Consider the following 26,480-nt stretch of genomic DNA (forward strand, 5'->3'; position numbering starts at 1 on the left):
GTAGGAGGAATCAGGGAAATCCCTGCTTCCTGAGTTCTGCTTTGCAAACAGATCCTGATGGATACGTGCCACTGTGTTTCTTATGGATGAAGATATGCCCTTTTCATAAACATGTATGTGATGTAGACCATGCGAGCAAATGATTGTGTGACTATAGTCTGATAACCACCCCCCCCCTTTTTTAAACTCTGAAAATTTTATCGAGAGAATACTCCACTGAGACTAAAGATGCATTGCACCTAACCCTTTCCATGGCTGCAGTTTCTCAGCTCCAAATTGACTTCCAGATTGGAGAGAGAATGACTCATTGTTTGCTGGGGGCCTTGTAAACTACATGACAGGACCAAGGACTTCACAAGAATTGATACAAATATGCCACTTGCACAGTTTGCCTAACATGCCAGAAAGTCCCAACTCTTGAAGTACGGAGCCCTTATGAAATCACATTCCTTCCTTCTTCATTAGCCCTTGAGAATGTTTTTGCATGGACTACAATGTAAAAGTTAGCTAAATTTTCATGCTGAACAAAACAGGAGTCAAGTTGTACCTTTAAGACAAACCAAGTTTTGTTGAGACCATAAGCTTTTGTGTGCTTTCTAAGCACACTTCATCAGACGAGGGGATCAGGTATTGTGGGCTGAAACACATGCAGTTTGTTGTTTAAGAGTGCAGACTGGCTGTGATCACATGATACAACAGTGTGGCTTGGCCATTTGGTCTGGATAGCAATAAAGGTTATAAAGTTCCCTGCCAGTTGGTGTTATTGCAAATCACAGAAGGACATGTATTTCCTAGTTGTAGGCTACCTAATTTACTTATCAGCATCAATCTATACATTATAAACATCATTCTAGTCTGCCATTAGAAAACAATACATAAAATGAAAATGGGTTAGGTATATGTAATGAGATGAATAGCCAATATCCCTTATTGAGTATGTCAATATAAAACATTATTCTGATACACTACTATAAAAGAGAAGTACATTGGAATACTGTGGATGCACAGCTATACTCAGTGAGAGTTAGTTTAGCATATAATGAGATAAAAAACCAATATCCTTGTTCAGTCCTGGGGAGGCGTTTGTTCCAAGTTTCATAATAATTTGTAATTCAGCAATTTCTCTCTCCATTCTGTTTTTGAAGTTCCTTTGCAGTAAAACAGCTACCTTGAGGTCACCCATTGAATGCTTTGGAAGGTTAAAGTGTTCTTCCACAGATTTCTCAGTTCTGCAATTCCTAATGTCAGATTTGTGTCCATTTATCCTTTGGCGCAAGGTTTTCCATGGAATGCCTACAACAGTGTACGAGCAAGCCCGGCAATCTGAATCCTTTAACCTCTGAAATCTGCACCAGTGTTGATGCAGGAGTCTTCCTTCAGCCAACTTTTCCTGTTTTTCTTTCTGGCTTCCCCCACTCCCTTGCAATATGCCACACATCTTTCTCTCTCTTTCTGCCTGTTTGGAGTCAGCTGCAGCAGCAGGAGGCAAAGAAATGGCCCAGGGGTCAGAGCAGCGGTCATAAAGCACACTGTGTAATTCCCAAGTCTAGTTGGGAGAAGAAATGTAATAGCTGTGGTTCAGTGCATCACTTGGGATATGAGCCAAGTAGAAAGAAGGTTGTAGCTTACAGAGTTTAACATACCAAGTCTCCTCCATTAGTTTTATTTCACTTCCATGTCTCTTGTTTCCTTTCATTGCAAAATGGCATAAGTCAAAGTAATCTTTTCATTTCTTTTCTTTTCTTGTACAAGCCTCCTAAGTTTCCCTATGAATACAGTACTGCTGAAATCAGGCAGGCAGTTCTCTCCCCCCCCCCCCCCACTTCCCCACCTTGTGCCTTTTCCATAATTCTGTTTTTCTGTGGTGCAGATATTGATGAGTGCAGGGTCATTCATGATGTTTGCCAGAACGGAGAGTGCATCAATGAGAGAGGATCGTACCGCTGCAATTGCAAAGAGGGCTACACGACAGATATAACAGGCACACTCTGCATAGGTAGGTTTGTTCCTTCTTTACATTAATATCAAAAATACAGAGCGGCCTTTCCATTTTCATAGCCAAAATTACCAAGAAATCTGTAGTCCCTATTAGGAAGTCCATTTAGAACTCAGTCATTTCTTATTGGCCCAACGGGAGAGCAGATAGATCAAATGTCGTTTGCTAGAGCCCAACTGTCTATTTCAGTAATTACGGCAACAATCTTAAGAGCAGTTTCCTGGGGAATAAGCCAGGAATGAACTTTTGAGCTGACCTGCTTAGGATTTTTCCCTGAGAAAATATTTCAGCCTTTTCAAAGGTTCCTCTCAAGTCTGCTCTGTCATCATTTCAGTAGGTTTTCAGTTTAAGCATCTCTGTAGGAGTCTATATCCTCCATTACAATCAATTTCTATAATTTAGAATAAGAAGATCAGACCAGTGGACTCTCAATCCGGTATCCTGTCCCTGGAATGGTCTACAAGTAGGGAATAGAGATGAAGCCCCGCTGGCATTTAGGTTCCATTTAGTCTTCAGGGCTTTTTTTGTAGCAAAAGCCCAGCAGGAACTCTTTTGCATATTAGGCCACACCTTCTACAAAAAGCCCTGCATGAACTCATTTGCATATTTGGTCACACCCCCTGACACCAAGCCAACCGGAACTGTGTTCCTGCTCAAAAAAAGCCCTGGTCTTCACTGCGAATTATCATTGATGGCCCAGCATATAGGCAATTTTCATTCAATGTCTCCATTTAGCGCACTTAATGTTGTGAGCCCCCCCTCATTATTTTGATTAAATAGAGGGGGAAATATTGACTTTCTTTTCTTTTTAGATCTGAATGAGTGCGCCCAGTCTCCAAAGCCTTGCAATTTCATCTGCAAAAACACAGAGGGAAGTTACCAGTGCTCGTGTCCAAAGGGTTACATCCTGCAGGAAGATGGAAGAAGCTGCAAAGGTAAAAGCTGCTGAAATGGGAGAGGTTGCTTAGAGCAGGGGTGTCAAACTCATTTGTTATGAGGGCTGGATTTACAGAATGAGACCTGGCTGGGCCATGTGTGTTATAAAGTGTAATGCCAGGTAGGGGAGATATAAACTTTATAAAGGACACAGACAAACACAGTTAAAAAATTAAACTTAAAAAAAAACGCTTAAAAGATTAGACCTCTTTCAATATTTTGTTTATTTAATAGTTTCTGATAACTGACACTTCTTGCTCTAAATTACTGCATCAAAATCTGGAGACAATGTCTGTGCTATAGCTGTTCAGGTGTGTGTGTAAGCTGCAAACCTACTTTTGGTTACAGAAATCTCATGGTCAATGCTTTCAGCCTGAGATCTAGGGGAAAACATGAAATGGCTGGGCATTGAGAGCTTTTGTAAATAAATTGTTTCCCAATGGAGAAAATAGAGGCTTTGCTTTGTAGCTCCTGTGTGATTGAGCAAGCCCGGCAAAGCAAGCTGTGATGCAGAAGGACGGAAGAGAGAAAGAACGGGGAAATTATATTATAGCATTGGAAAAAGTGCAGAAAAGGGCAACTAGAATGATTAAAGGGTTGGAACACTTCCCCTGTGAAGAAAGGTTAAAATGCTTGGGGCTCTTTAGCTTGGAGAAACGTCGACTGCAGGGTGACATGATAGAGGTTTACAAGATAATTCATGGGATGGAGAAAGTAGAGAAAGAAGTACTTTTCTCCCTTTCTCACAATACAAGAATTTGTGGGCACTCAATGAAATTGCTGAGCAGTCGGGTTAGAATGGATAAAAGGAAGTACTTCTTCACCCAAAGGGTGATGAACACATGGAATTCACTGCCACAGGAGGTGGTGGTAGCTACAAGCATAGCCAACTTCAAGGGGGGATTGGATAAGCAGATGGAGCAGCACTTTCAAGAGCCAGTTTGGTGTAGTGGTTAAGTGTGCTGACTCTTATCTGGGAGAACTGGGTTTGATTCCCCACTCCTCCACTTGCAGCTGCTGGAATGGCCTTGGGTTAGCCATAGCTATCGCAGAAGTTGTCCTTGAAAGGGCAGCTGCTGGGAGAGCCCTCAGCCCCACCCACCTCACAGAAGGTATCTGTTGTGGAGGGAGAAGAGAAGGTAAGCCGCTCTGAGTCTCTGATTCAGAGAGAAGGGCGGGGTATAAATCTTCAGTCTTCTTTTTCTTCTTCAAAAGGCTGGATTGGATCCAAAGGTATCTATCAGGTGGCCTTAGTCTACACAGAATAGTGCTCAAGTGCATCTTTATTTGCTCTCTGCACATACAGGCTTTTCTGCACTGGGTTTTTGCTCCAACTTGTCTTCTTCACTGTATCTGCTTTCCCCCTCCCTTACACGTTGTATCATTGGCTGGTCATCGCTTTCCAAGGTTTTCCCCAAGCTTTGTGATGTATTTTCAGAACCAAAAAAGACACAGGAAAAACTCAGAAGACAATCTAGGAGAGCAACAGTCAACAAATGTGTGGAAGGGAGGGGGGAAAGCTGACAACAGCAAAGAAGCCATGCTGCAGCCAAAACCCAATGTGGGAAAGCCCTCGGTGGGAACACAGGTTGCTTCCCTAATGTGTTGAAGGTTGGCATGCTGTCCATAAACGGTCTGCGAAGCATCCTAGAATGCCCCTTTGCCAGAGCTTCTAGCATCAGGGTTGTTTCTGTCAGGGCTTTTTTTGTAGAAAAAGCCAGCAGGAACTTATTTCCATAATAGACCAAGCCTCTTGATGTCACCATTGTTTCGCCCAGGGCTTTTTTTATATACAAAAAGCCCAGCAGGAACTCATTTACATATTAGGATACACATGACTTTTTTTTTTTTGCAGGAATGCACAGGAAAGCAGTTCCAGCTGGCTTTGCGTCAGGGGTGTGGCCTAATATGTGAATGAGTTCCTGCTGGGCTTTTCCTACAAAAAAGCCCTGAGGCCACACCCTCTGAAACCAAGCCAGCCAGAACTGTGTTCCTGTGCATTCTTGCTCCAAAAAAGCCCTGGTTTCTGGTAGGAACTCAGGTAGGTTGGCTTCTGCTGTTGAGTGCACCCTTTAGAAGCCAGCTGGATTCCTTCATGCCTACTGACTCCCATGTCAACTCTGTCAGGGCCACACTCTGCTGTGAGAAACAGAAATTGACATCTGGTTTCCTTTCAGATCTTGACGAATGTGCAACTAAACAACACAACTGCCAGTTCCTTTGTGTCAACACCATTGGGGGCTTCAGTTGCAAATGTCCCCCTGGATTTACTCAGCATCATTCAGCTTGTATAGGTGAGTATTCATGGTGCAAATTTTATTGTCTTGAGGTTGTTTCATACGTTGCGGTTCATACATTGTGATTGGCATGCTTTGTCTTTATATGATACGTTGCAACTGAATCCTCGTAGCTAAGCTAGCTAGTATATATTATTTGCTGCACAGGAAAACTCAGTGGACTTGTAGAATCTAGTGCAGTCTTATACTTGCAACCTGTAGTAAGTATGAACAGAAATAGAAGTTTGTCTGCCTTATGTATCAGAACCCTCAAAATGAGTAAGCCAAAATGGATGGGTGGTCTGGAATGGGAAAGGGAATGCAGGGTCAGACATAACAAACAGTGTTTATTATGCTTTGTGTTTTCCATTCCAGAATGAAAGCTTGCAAGAACTATATGGATCAATAACATTTTCTATTCCACTGCACTCCTTACATTTCACTAGAAAGCTGAAGTGTTGGTTTGGTGTTCAAACCTGCACAAAACATTAATATAAATTCCATACATGCTCTCATACACACATCTTTTAAGTATAATGTGCTATTTAGTAGTTTAAGAAAAATCTTGAATCTCTAGCTGTTTCCCAACTGCTGAATAGTGTGGATATAGAACATAAAGATTCAATGAAGCAGAAATATTTATTCCTGAAAATAATTTATTTATTCAGGATGGCTGATATAACAAAAGACCAAAATGTCATAACAAAACAAACTCTAAACATCAGTAAAAATGATTAATTAATCCCCTGACGGATAGTCCAGGCAAGCCTGATCTCGGAAGCTATGCAGGGTCAACTGTGGTTAGCACTTCAGTATCCTTGAAATACCCAGTCAGGAGGACAGGAGCTGGCTCTGTTCAGCCACCTCGCTAAATATCCTCCAGGCCTCTGTAAGAGTCAGTCACCAGTGGTCAACATGACTTCCAAGTGCAGACGCACACATACACAAATGTATGTGAGAGAAAAGAGAGAAAATGGTTAATTAATAACATTACCCATATAAATAATAGCCCAATGGAGACCTGTCTCTGATAGGCACACACATCACATGTGAAGGTAAGGGTAGAGGTACACAGAGCAGGGCCTCATGGAAGCTCTTAACGGATGAGCTGGTTCACATGAGAAAACCATGGACTGAGGTGGTGGCGGCTACAAGCATAAACAGCTTCAAGAGGGGATTGGATAAGCATATGGAGAAGAGGTCCATCAGTGGCTATTAACCACAGCATATTGATGGAACTCTGTCTGGGGCAGTGATGCGCTGTATTCTTGGTGCTTGGGGGGACAACAGCGGGAGGGTTTCTAGTGTCCTGGCCCTACTGCTGGACCTCCTGATGGTGCCTGGTTTTTTGGCCACTGTGTGACAAGAGTGTTGGACTGGATGGGCCATTGGACTGATTCAACATGGCTTCTGTTATGTTTTTATGAGTCCAGCCAGCTTTCCCGCTGAACAAAGGATAATGAGGTTCCATTGGATCACCAAAAAGACTATACCAAGGATCTCAGGATGGAAAAAGCCATGTGGAATGGGGGGAGGGGGGAACTGGGTGCGATTGAATGGGAAAGCTGTCTGGATCCAACCATTATATAGGAATCTCATTTTCCATGCTTTCAATATAAGAAATACATAGCATGGACATATTTCATGAGATGAGTATTTTACCAGAACTTCCTGTTCTGGAGTTTCTTCAAGATGAACAAACCAGCTGACCTGTTTTGATGGTGTTCTTTTTTAGATAACAACGAGTGCGCCTCTGACATCAACATTTGCGGATCCAAGGGCATTTGCCAAAACACACCTGGAAGCTTCACTTGTGAATGCCAGCGTGGCTTTGCACTTGACCAGACTGGTTCCAGTTGTGAAGGTACACGTCCCAAAGCCATGTGGCAAACTTAAAAAACAAACGATTTATGTAGTGAATACAACTTATATAAATAAGCAGGAGGTCTGACCTCTCTGCCACTTGCAGAATAAACAATAATCAGGTGCTCTCCCCTCAGTATTAGTTGGCATTCTTCCTCTGTTTAAAATTCCAGGCTGCCTTTCGGCTAGGCTTTTGCCCAGTCCTATGTGAAGCCTTCTGTTTTCTGTCTGTTGTTAGATTGCTCTTTAAGGCCTTTTTCATGTTGTCGTTTACAAGAGGATAATTAGTTGAATGGGGCCGTTGGTGAAGCGCATGTTTTTTCATGCATGAAGTTCAATCCCTGACAGCTCGAGTTAAAAAATAATTTCAGTTAGCCATGCTGGGAGAGGCACAGTCAACTATTTCATACCCTCATGAACACGAGAAGCTGCTGTCTGCAGAGTAAATCAACTTTCTGTGGGCAGCATGCTCAAGTCCAGAACGAGATGCAAACTCCTTGTATTGATACGTGATGGATGCCTGCAGGTTACCACACATACACAGCCATGAACCTTTGCAACTAATTCTGCTGCTTGATGGTTCACTGGTCTTCTCACAAGAACTTCCCATTTTAAAAAGGAAAAAAAAAAGAAACTGAACATCTTTTCAGGTATGGGAGTAACACAGAAGTGTCATCTTCTGCCTTTCTAGCCTCTTATGGGAAGTGAGTTTAAATGCATAATAAGTCCATCAATGCCACCAGCCTTCCTTGTTCAACTCACCTAGGGCATTCCTGATACCAGCTGGCACCACTATCCGCTGAGTCTGGCTTGAGAAAAATGGGCCCTTCCTGATCTTGAGCCACAATCACTGGAATTAAAATTATTATGTTGCCATTGGAATTTTAACCAATGTGTTTGTGATGTTTTTATGAATTACTATTTTATTGTTTTATGTTATATTGTGAGCTGCCCTGAGCCTGCTTGTGGGATAGGGCAGGGTATATGTGGAATAAAATGAATGAATGTTCCAGAATGAAAAGCCTGCATTGAAAGCTTAACATTGAATTGTTTTTTTTAACTCCAGAGGGCTGATTATATCATACCACAGAACAAAGCTAAGAGTCCAGTGGCACCTTTAAGACCAACAAAATTTTTATTCAAGGTATGAGCTTTCGTGTGCATGCACACTTCCTCAGATACATAGAAATGGAAGGTAACAATTCAGATTTATAGAGGAAGTGTGCCTGCACACGAAAGCTCACACGTTGAACAAAGCTTTTGTTGGTCATAAAAGTGCCACTGGACTGTATGGTTATAGACCAGGGGTGGCCAAACTGCAGCTCGGGAGCCACATGTGGCTCTTTCATACATATTGTGTGGCTCTCAAAGCCCCCACCATCATGTTGGTCAGTTTGGAGAATGCATTTAAAGTTAAAATTGCTTTCCCTCCTTCCCTCCCTCCCCTCCTTCCTTGCTTTCAAACGTTTGACATTCATGTCTTGCGGCACTCAAACATCTGATGTTTATTCTCTGTGGCTCTTACATTAAGCAAGTTTGGCCACCCCTGTTATAGACCAACAGGGCTGCCCACCTGGATCTGTATCATACCCTGCAGAAGATAAAATGTGTTGAACAGAGCAATTTTGTACAGGAAAGTTTTATCCTTTTGCCAGAGCAGAACTGCATTCTACATAGGAAATTCTGGATTTTGGGTGCATATGTGTTACAGTAACTAGTGAGAGTCCCATGGATGTAAGCACGGATGGCTGCAAATCTCATGGCATGCTGCATAACTGTGGATAATAGTACATTATAGATTTTCTCAAATATCTCTGTGTAAAATCCCACCTGCCTTTTTCCTTTTTTAGATGTTGACGAGTGTGATGGAAATCATCGGTGCCAGCATGGTTGCCAGAATATAATGGGGGGATACAGGTGTAGCTGCCCACAAGGATACCTCCAGCATTACCAGTGGAACCAGTGTGTTGGCAAGTGTTTTTCTGCTTGGGTGAACAAAGCGGGTCACCATTGAGTTAGAAATAGCTTTGTTTGCTTGCTGGCTATTTCAGCCTTGGTTTTTAGAAGGTTCCAAGACACTTTCCCCTATGTTGGGGCTGGCCAGACTACTAAACACGGGGCTTTTTTTGTAGCAGGAATTCCTTTGCATACTAGGCCACACTTCACTGATGTGGCCAATCCTCCAAGAGCTTACAGGGCTCTTCTGACAGGGCCTACTGTAAGCTCCAGGAGGACTGGCTACATCAGGGAGGTATAGCCTAATAGGCAAAGGCATTCCTGCTACAAAAAAAGCCCTGACTAGACAAACCTAGGTGATTCCCTTGACCCCCAGAGTTAGAAGGGCCCCCAAAAGCCTGTGCTGGATGAACATATGAAGCCGCCTTCTACTGAATCAGATCCTCAGTCCATCAGTCAGTATTGTCTACTCAGACTGGCAGCGGCTCTCCAGGGTCTCAAGCTGAGGTTTGTCACTCCAATTTGCCTGGACCCTTTTTTGGAGATGCCAGGGGTTGAACCTGGGACCTTCTGCTTACCAAGCAGATGCTCTACCACTGAGCTGCCGTCCTTCCCCAAACACTGGCTTATGCTGTGTCAGACTAGTAGCCTAACTCAGGGGTTCCTAACCCCCGGTACCGGTCCGTGGCCTGTTTGCAACCGGGCCTTGAGTTGTATAATTATTTCATTATATATTACAATGTAGTAATAACAATAAGACGATGATGACATTGGGTTTATATCCTGCCCTCCACTCTGAATCTCAGAGCAGCTCACAATCTCCTTTATCTTCCTCCCCCACAACAGACACCCTGTGAGGTGGGTGGGGCTGAGAGAGCTCTCCCCAGAAGCTGCCCTTTCAAGGACAACTCTACCATTCCAGCAGCTGCAAATGGAGGAGTGGGGAATCAAACCCGGTTCTCCCAGATAAGAGTCTGCTCGCTTAAACATTACACCAAAAATATAGAAATAAAGTGTACAGTTGTATAATCCCCAAAGCATCGCCACCACCCCACCCCCACCCTGGTCCGTGGAAAAATTGTCTTCCACAAAACTGGTCCCTGGTGCCCAAAAAGGTTGGGGACCGCTGGCCTAACTAGTTTGTGTTGATAATCTGTGTGAAGTGCCCTCAAGTAGCTTCTGACTTACGGTGACCCTATGAACTTACGTGGGTCTCTGACCGTAATAAATGTTGACTGACTGACTGAATTAATGTCCTCCACAATGTCCTGTCATTAGCAGCCCTGCTCAGGGTCTTGCAAACGGAGGGCCGTGGCTTTCTTGATGGAGTCCATCCATCTTATATTGGCTCGTCCTCTTTTCCTTCCACTTTTTCCTAGCATTATTTTTTTCTCCAGCGACTCTTGTCTTCTCATAATGTGGCCAAAGTACGATAGCCTCAGTTCAGTCATTTTAGCTTCTAGGACAAGGGTGTCAAACATGCGGCCTGGGGGCCGAATCAGCCCACTGGAAAACTCCTGTCAGGCCCGCGAGCAAGTCTGCTTCCTTCTCCCTCTCCCTTATTTCCTTCAGTTATCAGAGATTGTTAAATAAAATATTGCAAGAGTGCTAATCTTTTAAGCATGCTTTATTTAAAGCTTTAAACAAATCTTTAATTGTGTTTGTCAGTGTCCTTTATAAAGTTTATGTTTCCATTATTGGCCTTATATTTTATGGCCTGGCCCGACAAGGTCTCATTTATGTCAAATCCAGCCTTCATAACAAATGAGTTTGACACCCCTGTTCTAGCGAGAGTTCAGGCTTGATTTGGTCTAGAACCCACTTGTCTTTTTGGCAGTCCATGGTATCTGTAAAAAAAACCCTCCTCCAACACCACATTTCAAAGGAACCTAATTTTTTTCTGTCAGCTTTCTTCCCTGGCCAACTTTCACACCTATGCATAGTAACGGGGGATACTGCAGCATGAATTAACTTGACCTTGGGGAGGGGGGGATGTCCTGTCTTATTAGTTCAATTGGATTTTTCTGTCTATTGAATGGTTGTGGCAGGATGGACACCCAAGTCAGAGTACGCCTTCAGCACCAAAGATGCTGGCCTGGCCTGGGCTGCTTTAACATTTCAGCCTGCTTCTAGACCCTGTTGTGAACTGGCATACGCAATGAATCCTACATTTGTTGGAACCGTATCTTAAAAACTAAGCTAAGAGTGACAAAACTAAGAATGACAAGTTTCATGAAGTTTGCCAACGTTGAGGTTTACAGATGCAGGGCTTATATTGTGGTGCATGCCACCATTTGAGAGCCGCCTTGCAGACATACATCTTGAGTTTTGTTTTGTCTCCTAATCTTTTGGTGGGGTCTTGGTTGACATTATAGAAATGCAGCTAGGTTTTTCAACACTTGACAAACACATGGAATATCTGCAAGAAAGAAAAGCTTCCCTGGAGATGAAGGGAATATCCATCACTATAGCTTATTATATGTACCAAAGGCAGAGGTGGAATTCTTGCAGGAGCTCCTTTGCATATTAGACCACACACCCTTGATGTAGCCAATCCTCTAAGAGTTTACAAGGCTCTTTATTGTAAGCTCTTGGAGGATTGGCTACATCAGTGGGGTGTGGCCTAATATGCAAAGAAGCTCCTGCTAGAATTCCACCCCGACCAAAGGCCTTTCATTTTTCCACTGTTGTAATGAACAAACCCAAGTCTGCAAATTCAAACCAAAGGTAGTTTCTGTTTCTTATCCAGCTTTTGGTGGTGATCTGTGTCTCTGTAGCTCAGCTAGTAAAATTGCTCATGGAGAAAGTTACTAATTACTTCAAGGGCAGAATAGAAAGGGTTGGTCTGCTTGTATCTCCAGAACCATGGGAAACCACTTTTTTATTTTCATTGTCTTCCAGCCGTGCAACATGAATGTCCTAATATCAAATTTTATTAGAGCATTTAGGAATGTTGCCAGTGTCTAATTTAATTGGTTCATTCAAGATGGCAGGGTTTTTTTTCCTGGAGATGCGTAGAATGAGTCAAACTTGTGAGAGCCGGCGACCATGTGTTTGGCATGGTTTGCTTTCAAAAGCATATTAAAATGCCTTTCCTTGTTATCATTGTGCTGCTCTAAGGGAGGTCTCTGGTTTTAATTATGCTTAAGAAAACTCGCTGACATTTTTACACAGTCCTCAGTTGGGAATGTAGATGTTTCAGCTCTGACAAGGGAATTTTGACAATTGCTCAAAAGTTGCTTTCATTCTGGAAAGATGGGATTAAATTAGGAGGGAGACCATATGATTTAAATTAAAAAACGTAATTCACCCTTTTCAAGCTTTTTTTGATTTTGCTGTTGTTGAAGGGGGGGGGAGTCCTAAAGAAGAGAGGACTCTTTCAAAGCTGTTTTGGAAAGTTCAGAATTCTTCTGTTCTTTGAAACAGTGTTTTCTAGGACAACACCAGGGGTGGAATTCTAGCTGGAGCTCCTTTGCATATTAGGCCACACACCCCTGATGTAGCAAATCCTGCAAGAGCTCACAAAACATAGCCTTGTAAGCTCTCAGAGGATTGGCTACATCAGGGATGTGTGGCCTAATATGCAAAGGAGCTCCTGCTAGAATTCTACCCCTGGACAACCCTGTCAAAATCAATGACAGCTCATTTATATAGCCAAATGGTATGTGTGAGGGTGGTTTTTTTAAAAACCAGAGACAGGTGTATATCAATCCTTTCTTATATAAGGAATTTCCCATTACCTTCTTTTTTGTGGGGCTTTCTATCTTTGCTGTTTCTGTCTCTGGGCTCAGAAGAAAATCAGACAGGACACTGAAAGATCCATGAATGGATCTCTAGCGCATTTTCCCTTGGCGGCAGCAAAGGCTCCAGCCTGGGTTGGGGTCAGGGTATTTATGGGAGTGGGGAGCATAATGAGGAACAGCAGGGCTTTTTTTGTAGCAGGAACTCCTTTGCATATTAGGTCACACCCTCCTGATGTAGCCAATCTTCCTGGAGCTTACAGTAGGCCCTGTACTAAGAGCCCTGTAAGCTCTTGGGGAATTGGCTACATGAGGGGTGTGTGGCCTAATATGCAAAGGAGCTCCTGCTACAAAAAAAGCCCTGAGGAACAGTAATATATTACCGTGAAGACCACCACAGTGGCTCAGCTCACTCTTAGCCGTCAGCAGCACAGAAGGAGAATAGCGCCCCCTCCTGGGCTCAGGCCACTGACAGCAAGACCCATGCCAAGCACTTGCAGTATCAGACTTGCCAGAGAGCAGCATGAGTTCAGGAGGGGATAGGTGTGCCTTGCTTGGAGTGGCGTGACATAAGAAGAGCCTTACTAGTTCAGACCAGTCCAACATCCTGTCTTTCACTGCAGCCAACCAGTTTCCCTGGAGGGCCAGTAAGCAGGGCACAGATGCCAAGGCCTTCCCCTGATGCTGCCTCCTAACACTGGGTTTTGGAGTTCGGCTGCCTCTGGACTTGGGAATTCCTTTTAGTCGCCAAGGCTGGAAGCTGTTGATGGACCACTCACTGTTCTGTGGATCTGTCTACTCCCTGTCTGTTCATCTAGGGCTGCCGGTTCTGGGATGGGAACTAGCTGGATACTTTGGGGGTGGTGCCTGGGGAGGCAAGGCCTGGGCAGCCAGGGATCTCAGCAGGGTACAATGCGATAGAGTTCACCTTTCAAAAACGTTTTTAAAACCCTTCAAATAACCCCCTCAAACCAAATTATGCTTGGCAAATAGCACTGAAAATATCAACCAGTTCGTTGCTGGAGTCAGTTATTTTGTTAAGGACCAGTGGAAGTATAGATCTGTTGTGACATAATTATGCTTATCAGGGTTTTTTTAAAAAATAGCAGGAACTCATTTGCATATTAAGCCACACCCCCTCTGATGTAGCCAATCCTCCAAGAGCTTACAGTAGGCCCTGCAGTAACAGCCCTGTAAGCTCTTGGAGGATTGGTTACCTTTGGGGGGTTGTCGCCTAATATGCAAAGGAGTTCCTGCTACAAAAAAAGCCCTGGTGTTTATGCATACCCCCTTCAACTGATCAATGCACAAGATTATTACACAAGTAGATTCAGAAACTTTAATTCAGGAGTGGACTCTACAAGGTGTACAAACCCCTCTGTTGGTTTTGCAGTGGCCTGTAATGATTTCTGAATATAAAACTGCTTGGCTTCACCACCAGAATGCACCACCAGAAGATCCTGGTTCTACTCCAGGAGTTTTGTTTCAGGTACATGCTGTGGCAGTAAGTGGGCTTCCCAAGTTAAGCATATTCTGCTTTGCTTCTCTTCCAGATGAAAATGAGTGCCTCAGCGCCCATGTCTGCGGTGGAGCCTCTTGCCACAACACTTTGGGAAGCTACAAATGCATGTGCCCTACCGGATATCAGTTCGAGCAGTTCAGTGGGGCATGCCAAGATATCAATGAATGTGGCTCCTCACAGGCTCCGTGCAGTTATGGTTGCTCAAACACAGAAGGCGGTTATGTTTGTGGCTGCCCACCTGGCTACTTCAGGATAGGTCAAGGGTAAGAGGGTTCTCTTTTTAAAATGAATGGGCTCTAGTAGAAGCAAAAGGTTTGGTTGAGCTTCTCAGAAGTGGCAGTTTCATTGTATTGCAAAACGGCCCTCAGATTATAATGCAAACACACACAAATTCCTTTGGCACATTCATCTGACCATCTTTGAAAAACGTTTTGGTCCTGGCTCCAACCTGGCCTTTTTGGTCCTGACCTCTATCTGGTGGAACTCGCTGCTGAAAACCATCAGGGCTCTGCGGGATCTTATGCAGTTCCACAGCACCTGTAAAGCAGAGATGTTCAGCCAGGTTTTGGTTGGGGACAGTGACAGTTAACCATCTTGGCTGGCACTTTCCTTTGTTCTCTGTGCTCACCCTGCCCCTCTTCCCCCATCCCCGGGAAGTGGTCAGCAGTCTGCAATGAGAAAATAACTGGAACTCGCCATCTGATTCTTTTAGATTTGTGGTAGTAATGTTATTTATATATTTTATCCTATGTTTGATGTTTTTATTATTGTTGTACATTACCCAGAGCCTGCAGTAGCAGGGATTAGGTGATCCATAAGTCTAATAAATAATAATAGTTTCTACTACTATTACTATTACCAGGGCTGGTTTAGAGCAGGAACACTGGCTTGGCATCAAGGGGTGTGGCTTAAGATGCAAATGAGTTCCTGCTGGGCTTTTAATATAAAACAATAGTGATGTCAGGGGGTGTGGTCTAATATTCATATGAGTCCCTGCTGGGCTTTTTCTACCCAAAATCCCTAACGACAACTATGACGACAACAATTACTACTACTATCACCATCAAGGGGTGTGGCTTAAGATGCAGATGAGTTCCTGCTGGGCCTTTTAATATAAAGCAATAGTGATGTCAGGGGGTGTGGTCTAATATGCAAATGAGTCCCTGCTGGGCTTTTTCTACCCAAAATCCCTAACGACAACTATGGCAACAACAACTACTACTATTTTGTTGCAATGTACACTGATGGCATTCTCAGCTCTTATTTAGTTACACATAAATTTTAATGCCATTCCTTTCAATCAAATTGGAAAAGCATATAATTTACTCCAGGTACAAAATATTGCAAAAAATGTGATATCACCACATGGCAGATAGGAAAAGATTGAGAAATAAATATACACATATTCTGTTGTGAAACATCTAGAAACAGCTGCTTGGGCTCCAGTCCAGATATGCAATTGGGGTTTTCGGGTGAAAGGTTAAAAACTGTATCTTTACACTATATCTTGTGCTGCTTTTGGGATTCGTCCGTTTTTACATGGCCAGATGAGTTTTTGACATTAAATGCCCCATTAACAGAAGCTTTGGTTTGGAAATATACGTTTAGGGTTCCAGCTTGTAAATTGTTACCATACAAATGTTTGATGCTTTTGCTGTCTCTGCTTAATAAAAATGTCCTTGAGCATAGTTTCCACTTGTTGACTGAACAAACCAACTGTAACTTATGTGAAATCAGCATGGTCCATCCAACATGTTCTTCATGTTCCAGTACAAATTTTAGCTGTGCAAAGATGGCCTAATGTGTATGATTACAGATTGGACTGAATGTTTTGGTTGACTTTTTATATATGTGTCCTTCATTTCCTAGACATTGTGTTGCTGGAATGGGGCTAGGTAGAGGTCATGGCCAGGATCTATCAGTGAGTGGCGAAGTAGATGACAATTCACTTTCTCCGGAAGCGTGCTATGATTGTAAAATCAACGGCTACCCTAAACGGGGAAGGAAGCGGAGAAGTGCTAATGAAACAGATGCACTTGATGGAGAGGTAATGTTTGGATCTTCCTGTGATTTACGTCACTTTCTGAAAGCCTTTCTAAGACCTATTCCTGTGGTAATTTTTTAAGTTGGATAAATTTCAGGTGATCCGATCCGATCACATCACATTCATGTGGTTAATATTTCTTTTGAATATATCTTTGCGTGTAAGCTCCTATTACGTTTGGAAATTCATTAAAACTAGATCTTGCCCTTTCTTGCTAAGTAGGCAATGACATGGTCAATGAAATATTCACTTCAGAAAGCTGCTGGCAAATATTGGGCACTTTCACACATGCTAAATAATACAGTTTCAATCCACTTTAGCGACCTGTTGCAAATGGATTTTGCCGTTTCACATAGTAAAATCCAATTGCAAAGTGCACTGAAAGTTGATTGAAAGTGTGTTATTATGTGTGAAAGCACCCATTATGTTATCTTGCCTTTCTTCCCATGGAACTCAGTGCGAGATGTTTAGAGTCCCCAGATGGTCTCCCATTGATGCATTGAACGGCTCTAGATCTGCTCATCTCACTGTGGTTTCCTTTGTTGGAGGCAATGCAGAAACTTCATTTGGCCCAGAATGCAGCTACTCACTTCTGACTGGAGCACTTAGATTTGATTGTGGAGACCTGTTCTAAAACAGCTCTACTGATTCCTGGTTTTTTTTCTGGGTTGAGTTTACGGTGCTGGTTCTCATCTACAAATAAATCTTCTTAAGCCATTCATAATACAGACCCACATGCCACCTCTCTTGATATGAACTTGTGTGCCGACTTCTGCCTTCTGTCCCCATACCTAAGGCTATTTGATTTGCCTCAGTCCCATCATGGACTTCACCAGCAGTTGCATTGTCCCTCTGCAGTAGGCATTGGAAAGACGTTAGGAGGGCTTCCACCCATACAGTCTTCAGGAGGCAATATTATGCAGGGCTGTCTAGCGGGAATTCAGAAGAGACAAGCTGTGTTCTGGTCACTGTTTCTTGGGTTATGTGGGGAACCTTGTTTAATGGGGTATTTTGACTTTTTTGTGTTGTGAGCTATGTGTTTTTGTTGGCAGATATTCTTTTGTGGTCTCCCTTAATACCTTTGGGTTTGGGTGGGGAGGCAGGATACAAATATTTTAATTAATAAACAGATGTCTCAAGTGCTTCTGGAAGATGTTCTGGGACTATGAGAAGCTGGCCTCGTGAGTTAAATACCAGGAAAAAAATGGTCAGGTTAACCTGCATCAGTTGAAAGACACAACATGTTTTTTGTAGCTTTAGAGAGCTCAGCTTGGTGGAGCTCGGCTTGGTAACATCCTCAGGGCTGTTGCCAAAAACAGCAGTCTAGTGTCAGATCTGCCTTCATCTCTGCCATAATATGTAATTGAAACACATTAAGCAACACTGTCACATTGTGAGCTCCTTGTCCTAACACCACATTATTGTCTGGCACTGAGGGGGGGGGGGGTGGATCCAAGATGGCAATCTAGAGTCTCAGCTACTGCTGAGAGAGGGAACGGGAAGAGAGGGAGATTCATATATATTCTGCCTGAAGGCTGTGGTGTAGAGTGAGACCACAGGCCTATCTAACTTTTTGGGAAATAAAGTAAATAGAGCCTACTGCATAAAGTAAATAAAGCCTAGTAAATAGAAATAAAGTAAATAAAGCCTAGTAAATAAAGCCTACTGCATCAAATCTTAAGACCCTCTTGAAGTCCTCCACAAGTTTGGGAGACAGGACTTCCCTTTACAGAAGCCATGCTGGTTTTTCCTGAGTAGCTGAGTCAGGGCTGAGTCAGCCCTGGTCAGTGCTTGGATGAGAGAACACCAAGAGATACCAGTCAGTCAAAAATGTATTGTGTATAGCCGTTGGCCATTACACAACAAAACAGAACCCGAACAACAAAGTTTCCAATTAACACCTTAGAAGTTCCCCAGAAAGGCCAACCTCAAGAAGTTATAGCATTTGATATTACTCTTGCTCTTATCTTCTTAGCTGCAAGGGCAAACAAAGAGACTCTATAGGACACATAAGCATCATTGTCAGATAACAGAAATATAATCTTTTCAGTTTCTGAACGTGTTTTTAAGGAGGTTAGTACTCCAGACAGAAATTTAATTCTGGGGGCTTTGTAGAGCAGGCAGGATAGAATATAATGGGAGAGGTCCTCTATCATAGGTGAACCACAAATGCAAAAACATAGTTCTGTTGGGATGTGGGAATATCGACCAGTTAACAGAGTTGTTTGCATAGTCTGAAAGTGGAGAGCTGTGAAGGATGTTCTGATGTTAAATCTGGAGCTATTAGCCAGGTATGGGGATCTCAGATGATTAGATTTGATTAGTCTGAACCAGGAGGCTACTTTAGATTTTAGGATTAGAGAACGATCTAGCAATGTGTCTGAAAAATATATCCAGTCCCTGAGAATTGTCATTTTGGGCCCCTAGGAGATCATCAGGAATAGAATAACTGGATAATGTTGTTGTGGTATCTAGAATGCCTGTGATCTTTTGATAGTAGAAAATTAAATGAATGGTAATGCTTTGCAGAAAGAAAGATTCTCTGTGTCTGATCTAATTCACTATTTAATCTCATTCGTATATTCTTTCTCCAAGGAACTCACACACAATTCTGCCTTCTCCAGTTTTATCCTCACAGCATCCCTTTGAGATAGGTTTGATGGAGAGTATGTGACTGAACCAGTATCATCCAGTGAGCCCTTCGCAGCTAGACTTGACCCTGGGCATTCCTGGTTAGATCTCAAAAGCTAAGCAAATTCAGACCTCATTAATACTTGGGTGGGAGATCACCAGGGAAATCCAGGCAATGGCAGCCCCCCTCTGGTTGCTTCTTGCCTTGAAACGCCTATGGGGTTGCCATTGCTCAGCTGCAACTTGATGGCACTTCACATCACTATTCCTGGTCATAGTCTCTCTAACCCCTAGGGTGGCATGTACACAGCCAGGGCTTTTTTTGTAGCAGGAACTCCTTTGCGCATTAGGCCACACCCATGATGTAGCCAATCCTCCTGACGCTTACAATAGGCCCTGTACTACGAGCCCTGTAACCTCTTGGAGGATTGGCTACATCAGGGGTGTGTGGCCTAATATGCAAAGGAGTTCCTGCTACCAAAAAAGCCCTGTACATAACACATACTTGTGATTGGTCTGAAGCAGGTGTGTTGAATATGCGGCCCGGGGGCAAATTAGGCCCCCGAAGGCTCTTATCAGCCCCCCGAGCAATTGATTGTCATTTGCTTCCTTCTCCCTCTCTCTTGCTTCCTTTTGCATCACAGCTTGCTTTGCCAGGCTTGCTCAATCGCACAGGAGTTACAGAGGAAATCCTCTATTTTCTCCATTGGCTGAGGCTCCTTACTTCTGGAGGAAGGGGGGGGAGGCAGAGCTTGCTTTGCCTGGCTCTCTCAATCGCACAGCAGAGCTACTGAGCCAAGCCTCTCTTCCTTCTATTGGCTGAAGCTCCTCCCCCTCCTGGTCTCCTGGGGAAGGAAGGAAAGAGACAGAGCTTGCTTTGCTCAGTTCCCTGGAAGGATCCCATGGGAGAAATACCAAGAAAACACTTTTAAATTAAGTGTCAATTAAGATTAAATTAAGATCAATGAGTGCTTTTCTTTTAAAAAAACCCCCTTTAATTGTGTTTGTCTGTGTCCTTTATAAAGTTTATATCTCTGCTACCTAATCTTAAATAGGTACACACATGGCCTGGCCCTAAATGGCCTGGACTGACAAGGTCTAATTTATGTCAGATTATAACAAATGAGTTGGACACCTCTGGTCTAAAGAAACATGTTGCCATGGGTATGTGCAATTCTGGTGCTCCCCCCTCCCCCAAGGAGCGCCTTCTCCAAAGAAAACCATTTCTCACCTGGATGCCAAGTACCAAATCTATAGGGACTTCCCACAAGTTTGATGGCTTCCGTTTCCATGAGGCTCATGGACACGGTTTCCCTTACCCAGCGATCTGGCCTGGAGCCCGAGGATGTTCACACCATCTAGCTCGCAGTGTCTGTTTCCTATGATAGGCACAGAAGCTGAGCTCAGTATGGAGCCTCCAGAGGATTCAGGCGACAAAGCCTGGACAGAATCAGGAATTGTAAATAAGATAGGGATCTGCTGGGACACAGACGGCGATTCCTCCTCTATCGCCTTGCTTGGCCAAATGATGGTATTAACATATCCCCAGAGAGTTTTGTATAATAAAGTGATATGGCCGGTGTCTGACTGTGTATGTATAAAGGAGAGCCTTTTTTTCCTGCTCGTTCCTGCAGAAGCTCTTTTGAACCATTCCGTTCTGCAAACATTCTTTAAGCTATATAATCAGATACAAACTTCACAGGCGCCTCACACTGATCCTTATCAGAGATTCTGAAAGCGAAGCGCAATAATACACGTTATTGGAGAATAGAGTTCTTCTGCCACAGTATCAACTGATTTGTATTTCTTTTGATTTCAAGAATGTTGCTCGTATTTCAATGGTCAGCTTTTGCAGCCTGGTTTCACGGAACTTGATCCAAGCAAGTGGGAAATGAGGAAAGAATCTAGGGTTTGCCAATCAGAGCATAAGACTTAACAAAGGGATAACTTAGATCCCTGTATTTTTAATTCAGTCACATGCAACCATATATCAAGGCCTGTTGGATGTTTGCCTGCCAGTTCAGTAGTCCAAAATAGAAGCTTGTCCAAACAACTCAAGTATGTCGTGCAGAAGAGTGATATTTTATCACTGTGTTGATGCTTAAAAGCCATGGATTTAAAAAAGGGAAACTCCATTTGTGGTCATCTGGCCAATGTGTCCCTTTTCGATTAACAATGCAAATCCCTTGTCTGTAGGACACTAATAAAAGTAACAAGGAATGTTTAAGCTGCCAATCAAACATAGCTTGCTGTGCATCAAAGGGGCTATGATACTTTCATTCACACCCCCAGGACTTTTTTTGAGCTGGAACGGCAGATCTGGCTGGCTTGGTGCCAAGGGTGTGTGGCCTAATATGCAAACGAGTTCCTGCTGGGCATTTTCTGCAAAAAAGCCCTGTGTGAAACAATGGTGATGTCAGAGGTGTGGCCTAATATGCAAATGAGTTCCTGCTGGACTTTTTCTACAAAGGAAAACCCCTGTACACCCCAATAGAAATTGAGTCTGTGGAGGCATCATGCCCCTGGCTGAATAAGCTTTGTGCTCTGTAAGCAGTCTTCCTGGTTTTCAAAATACTCTTGAGTAGCTGCATATCTGTCAGAACTGGAAGAACTTCAATCGAGGCCCAGGACTTCATTACAAAAGTATAGGCGTTTATTGAGAACTACAAGGCTGAAGGCACAGAATAACACTGATAACGAAATGTAGCATTGGTTACATTTTATGCGGTCGTAGCAGCAACAATAAAACGATCTTTCACACGGCCAGAGACAACTGTCTGTTTCCCAGGGTCTGTTATCAGTGAGGGAGGATGGAGCCCTGCTGAGATGGCCTGGCAAGGCCGGCTTCAAAGGGCACCTGCAGATGTTGACCCGAGGCTATCTGCTACACTTCAGTGATCACAGTTTGTTTGAAATGCATTCTATTTTGGTTAGTAGCTTGGTTCAGAGCACACTGGGTTAGTATCTGGTTACAACATGGAGTCAGTTAGGCTAACAGCACACAGGAAAGTTACAAGTTCTGACATACTGCCCCCCCTAAGCTCTTCGCCTTGGGCTTGTGTGGGTACAGTAGGTGGAATTTCTTAAGCAGCTGTGGGGCGGACACATCACTGGCTTTGACCCATTCGTCACAGCTTGGGGGAAAGTACTTCCACCGAATCAGGTAGTACAGCACCCCCCGCTTGACCCTGGAGTCTAGGATCTCCTGCACCTCATGGTGGCTCTGGCCCTTCACTCGAGTAGGAGGTGGCTCTGGAGGGCGAGGGTGCCAGGACGTAGCTCCAGGATCTTTGCGAAGAAGGCTGCAATGAAAAACAGGGTGGATCTTACTCAGCAACTTGGGCAGCTCTAGTTCCACGGTCACTTTATTAATTACTCTTTTGATCTTGAAGGGGCCCAAATACTTGTAGGCTAATTTTCGGCAGGCCTGGGGTAAGAGAAGGTTCTTAGTGGACAGGAATACTTTTTCCCCTTCCTTGAACTCCCACTGGGGGGAGTGCTTGCGGTCAAAATGCCGTTTGTACTCTTCTTTGGCTTCTTCCAGGTTTTCCTGGATCGCCCCCCACCCTCTGCGGATTCCCTCCCACCATTGCTGGCAAGAGGTTTGCTCCGGGCCCCCCACCGGGTAAGGGTAGGTTAGGGAAAGGTTTGCCTTCATACCCGTTGACTATTTGGAACGGGGAAGTTTTCGTGGAACTGTGGAGACTGTTATTGTACCCGTACTCAGCAAAGGCCAGGAGTTCCACCCAATTGGACTGTTGGTAGTTGATGTAACACCTGAGGTATTGTTCTAGAAGCCCGTTCACCCTCTCCGTCTGGCCGTCTGTTTGTGGATGATAAGCGGAGCTAAGCCCTTGCTCTATCCCGGCCACTTTGCAAAACTCCTACCAGAAGTTGGCAACGAACTGTGGCCCGCGGTCGCTAATTATCTTATCTGGGAATGAGTGAAGGCGGACCACGTGATTGAAGAACAAATAGGCCAATTTTTTGGCGGTCGGCAGTTGTTTACAAGGGATGAAGTGGGCCTGCTTCGAAAAAGTGTCTACCACCACCAAGATTACTGTCTTCCCCTGGGAGGGGGGCAGTTCTACTATAAAGTCCATTGATACTACTGCCCAGGGTCTGGTCGCGGTTGGTAAGGGGATCAGGTGGCCCGGCGGCTTTCCCCCCCTTCGCTTGGCCATGACGCATGTCGGGCAGGAGCTTACAAACTCAGACACATCCCTTTTCAGCTGCGGCCACCAGAATTGTCTAGTGATCAGATTGAGTGTTTTTACATAGCCAAAGTGCCCCGCCAGGCGGCTGGAGTGACACTGCATTAAAACTTCACCCCGCAGGCTTTTTGGCACGTAAATTTTCCCGTTGTAGTACCAGAGCCCTCCTTCCCCTTTCTCAACGCCTTCGGGCCTCTCCCCCCCCCTCCGCTTCCGTCTCGGCCGCGAAGCGTTCTTTTTCTTTTGGCTCTGGGACCCCCGTCTTTTTCCCCGAGCGCGTGGTAACTCCGCCCGCCACTTGGGTGGGGGGAATGAGGGAGTCTATTACCTCCTCCCTTTGACTATCGTGCTGGGGCATGCGCGATAGCGCGTCGGCCAAAAAATTCTTGGTGCCGGGGATGTGCTTCAGCACAAAGTCGAATTTGGCGAAAAACCCCGCCCACCGTATCTGTTTGGCGGTCAGTTTGCGGCGGCCGGTTAATGCCTCAAGGTTTTTGTGATCTGTCCAGATTTCGAACGGGACCCAGGCTCCTTCCAGCCACGATCGCCATGTCTTCAGGGCGAACGTGACCGCAAAGGCTTCCTTGTCCCACACTGATCAGTTCCTCTGTTCGTTAGAGAATTTGTGGGAGATGTACGCGCAGGGTCGGAGCCCCAGTTGTCTCCACCAGTCCCTGTGGCCAACACCCGGTATCTCTCGTCTGCCGCTTCCATGAGCGCGGTGGACTTCCGTGGGCTCCAGCTCCGCGAGGGGAAGACGGCTGTGGAGAAGTGCGCCGGGTCTCTGACTTTGCGTCTCACTGCGGTCACCCCGGGTTCTAGCGGTCTCTCCTCCGGTGGTGTGCTGGGCTCTCCGTTGTCTGGAGCCTTTGCTGCCATCCAGCCAGGTTGCCAGTTCGGATAAGTCCCAGTATAAAAGGTTCAGTGTTATAATGTCAGAACTGGAAGAACTTCAATCGAGGCCCAGGACTTCGTTACAAAAGTATAGGCGTTTATTGAGAACTACAAGGCTGAAGGCACAGAATGACACTGATAACGAAATGTAGCATTGGTTACATTTTATGCGGTCGTAGCAGCAACAATAAAACGATCTTTCACACGGCCAGAGACAACTGTCTGTTTCCCAGGGTCTGTTATCAGTGAGGGAGGATGGAGCCCTGCTGAGATGGCCTGGCAAGGCCGGCTTCAAAGGGCACCTGCAGATGTTGACCCGAGGCTATCTGCTACACTTCAGTGATCACAGTTTGTTTGAAATGCATTCTATTTTGGTTAGTAGCTTGGTTCAGAGCACACTGGGTTAGTATCTGGTTACAACATGGAGTCAGTTAGGCTAACAGCACACAGGAAAGTTACAAGTTCTGACAATATCATAGATGTCCTGCAAAACTATGTCAGTAGTAGAGGTGGCTGAGCCACAAGTACATGGGGGGGGGGGGGGACAGGAAAGGATAGAGATTAAACTGCTCTGTTCTTTTTCCAGGATCAACCTGAGACGGAGGCAGCGGTGAACCTCGCCAGCTGGGATATTGAAAAACCAGCCACCTTGGTTTTCAACATCTCTGATCTTAACAACAAAGACCGCCTCTTGAAACTGATCCCAGCTCTCACAACACTGACAAACCACAACCGATATTTAATAGACTATGGGAACGAAGACGGTTTCTTTAGAATAAACCAGAAAGAAGGGATAAGCTTCCTTCACTTAACGAAGAAGAAACCAGCGCCGGGAGCCTACTTGTTACAGATTAGTAGCATCCCGCTTTATAAAAAGAAGGAACTCAACCAGCTTGAAGATAAACATGACAAAGACTACCTCACTGGTGAGCTAGGAGACAACCTAAAAATGAAAATTGAAATTTTGCTTCACTAATTCACCAACCAGAGACCAAATAATCGAAACCAAAGATAGTTAGGCAAGACTTGAATGTTGTCCCCCTCCCCTAACAATAAGGTTCTCCATATCACAGGTACAGTATCTTGTGAATACATTTGAAATCAAGTGAGCACTAGTCCATTTTTGACATTACCAAGGTACAGGAAGAAAACTTCTTGCTCACAACAACCACTTTCTCAGGCTTCTTGTAAGCGTAGCTGCCTTGATATGCTGAATCTGAAAAAATCCTGGACTATTGGAAGTTTGGCCATTGATGCCAAGACAATATCCAATCAGCCATGACAACAAGGGTGCACATTCCGTTAATGGACTGTTCTATTTGTGTGTCTGGGTGTGTATGTTTGTGTGTATGTTATTTCTAAAAACAAAAAAATCTTAAAATTTGCTTCTCCAGCTACATTTTTCTAGGTCAAGCCATTTTTTATGATATCTGTTTTTGGTGCTAGAAAATTTCCAACCTAGATTTTTATAAATGCACTGTAATATATACACAACTTAGGAAGCCAAAGAAATTGCAATTACTCCATCTAAATACATCAAATCAACCAAAGTTTTAGCTCAGTAGTTTATCTCAGTTATACCTATAATACAGTACATGTAAATTAAGTGTGTGTATACTGTAATCACGCTATTTTTTATCAATGAAGCATTTTTAAACTAGATTAATAACACCCTTCAAGGGAGGGTTTATAATGGTGCTTATAAGACCAACTACTTAAACCGTATACACAAAATCTGGCGACTGAAATTTCTGTGACAACCAAACTGCACTGAGGTCACTGGGGGACCATTAAACATTCTCAGAACTCGCGTGATGCAGTGCCATCCACAGTTACGCCACATCGTGATGTTACACTTGTCAGAAGTACCTTCCATCATTCATATCATCATGGGTTCAATGTCAAATGTCACAATAAAACAAGTTTGTTTTTTTAGTTTATTCTGTGGTTTCATGTTCTTGATAAAATTATACGAGGTATGTTTCACTCAAGGATGCTAAGACAAGTCTTGTAAGAACAGCATATAGTCCCTAGGCTGGGGCAAGCTTTCGTAGTGTTTTTGTGTGGCCTGCATCTCCTGCTAGAATTTTGAGCAACTCAGTATTTAGTTTTTGTTGTTGTTGTTAAATTGAAAACAATAATTAATGAAGGCTATAAAACCCATATACAGGGCCTTTTTTGTAGCAGGAACTCCTTTGCATATTAGGCCACACACCCCTCATGTAGCCAATCCCCCAAGAGCTTACAGGGCTCTTTGTACAGGGCCTCCTGCAAGCTCCAGGAGGATTGGCTACATCAGGGGTGTGTGGCCTATTACGCAAAGGAGTTCCTGCTACAAAAATAGCCCTGTGGACAACCCAGTTCTGAGCTGCTGAAAGAAAACTGTTTAGAGGTTTGGTGTTAACCCC

At 44.1% G+C, this 26,480-nt stretch overlaps 1 protein-coding gene across 1 annotated transcript in view; it reads left to right on the forward strand.

Moving 5' to 3' along the window:
- Positions 1-26,005, forward strand: part of FBN1 (fibrillin 1) — a 307,005-nt gene extending 281,000 nt beyond the window's left edge. Inside the window, 8 exon segments of the mRNA XM_060259853.1 lie at positions 1,871-1,996; positions 2,809-2,931; positions 5,110-5,226; positions 6,944-7,072; positions 8,922-9,041; positions 14,321-14,552; positions 16,159-16,336; positions 24,659-26,005. Coding sequence (XP_060115836.1) covers positions 1,871-1,996; positions 2,809-2,931; positions 5,110-5,226; positions 6,944-7,072; positions 8,922-9,041; positions 14,321-14,552; positions 16,159-16,336; positions 24,659-25,048 — 1,415 coding nt within the window. The 3' untranslated portion in view covers positions 25,049-26,005.
- Positions 26,006-26,480: the final 475 nt, after the last annotated feature.

Source organism: Heteronotia binoei, chromosome 19 (genome assembly GCF_032191835.1).
Source record: "Heteronotia binoei isolate CCM8104 ecotype False Entrance Well chromosome 19, APGP_CSIRO_Hbin_v1, whole genome shotgun sequence".
In the NCBI taxonomy this organism is placed as follows: Eukaryota; Metazoa; Chordata; class Lepidosauria; order Squamata; family Gekkonidae; genus Heteronotia; species Heteronotia binoei.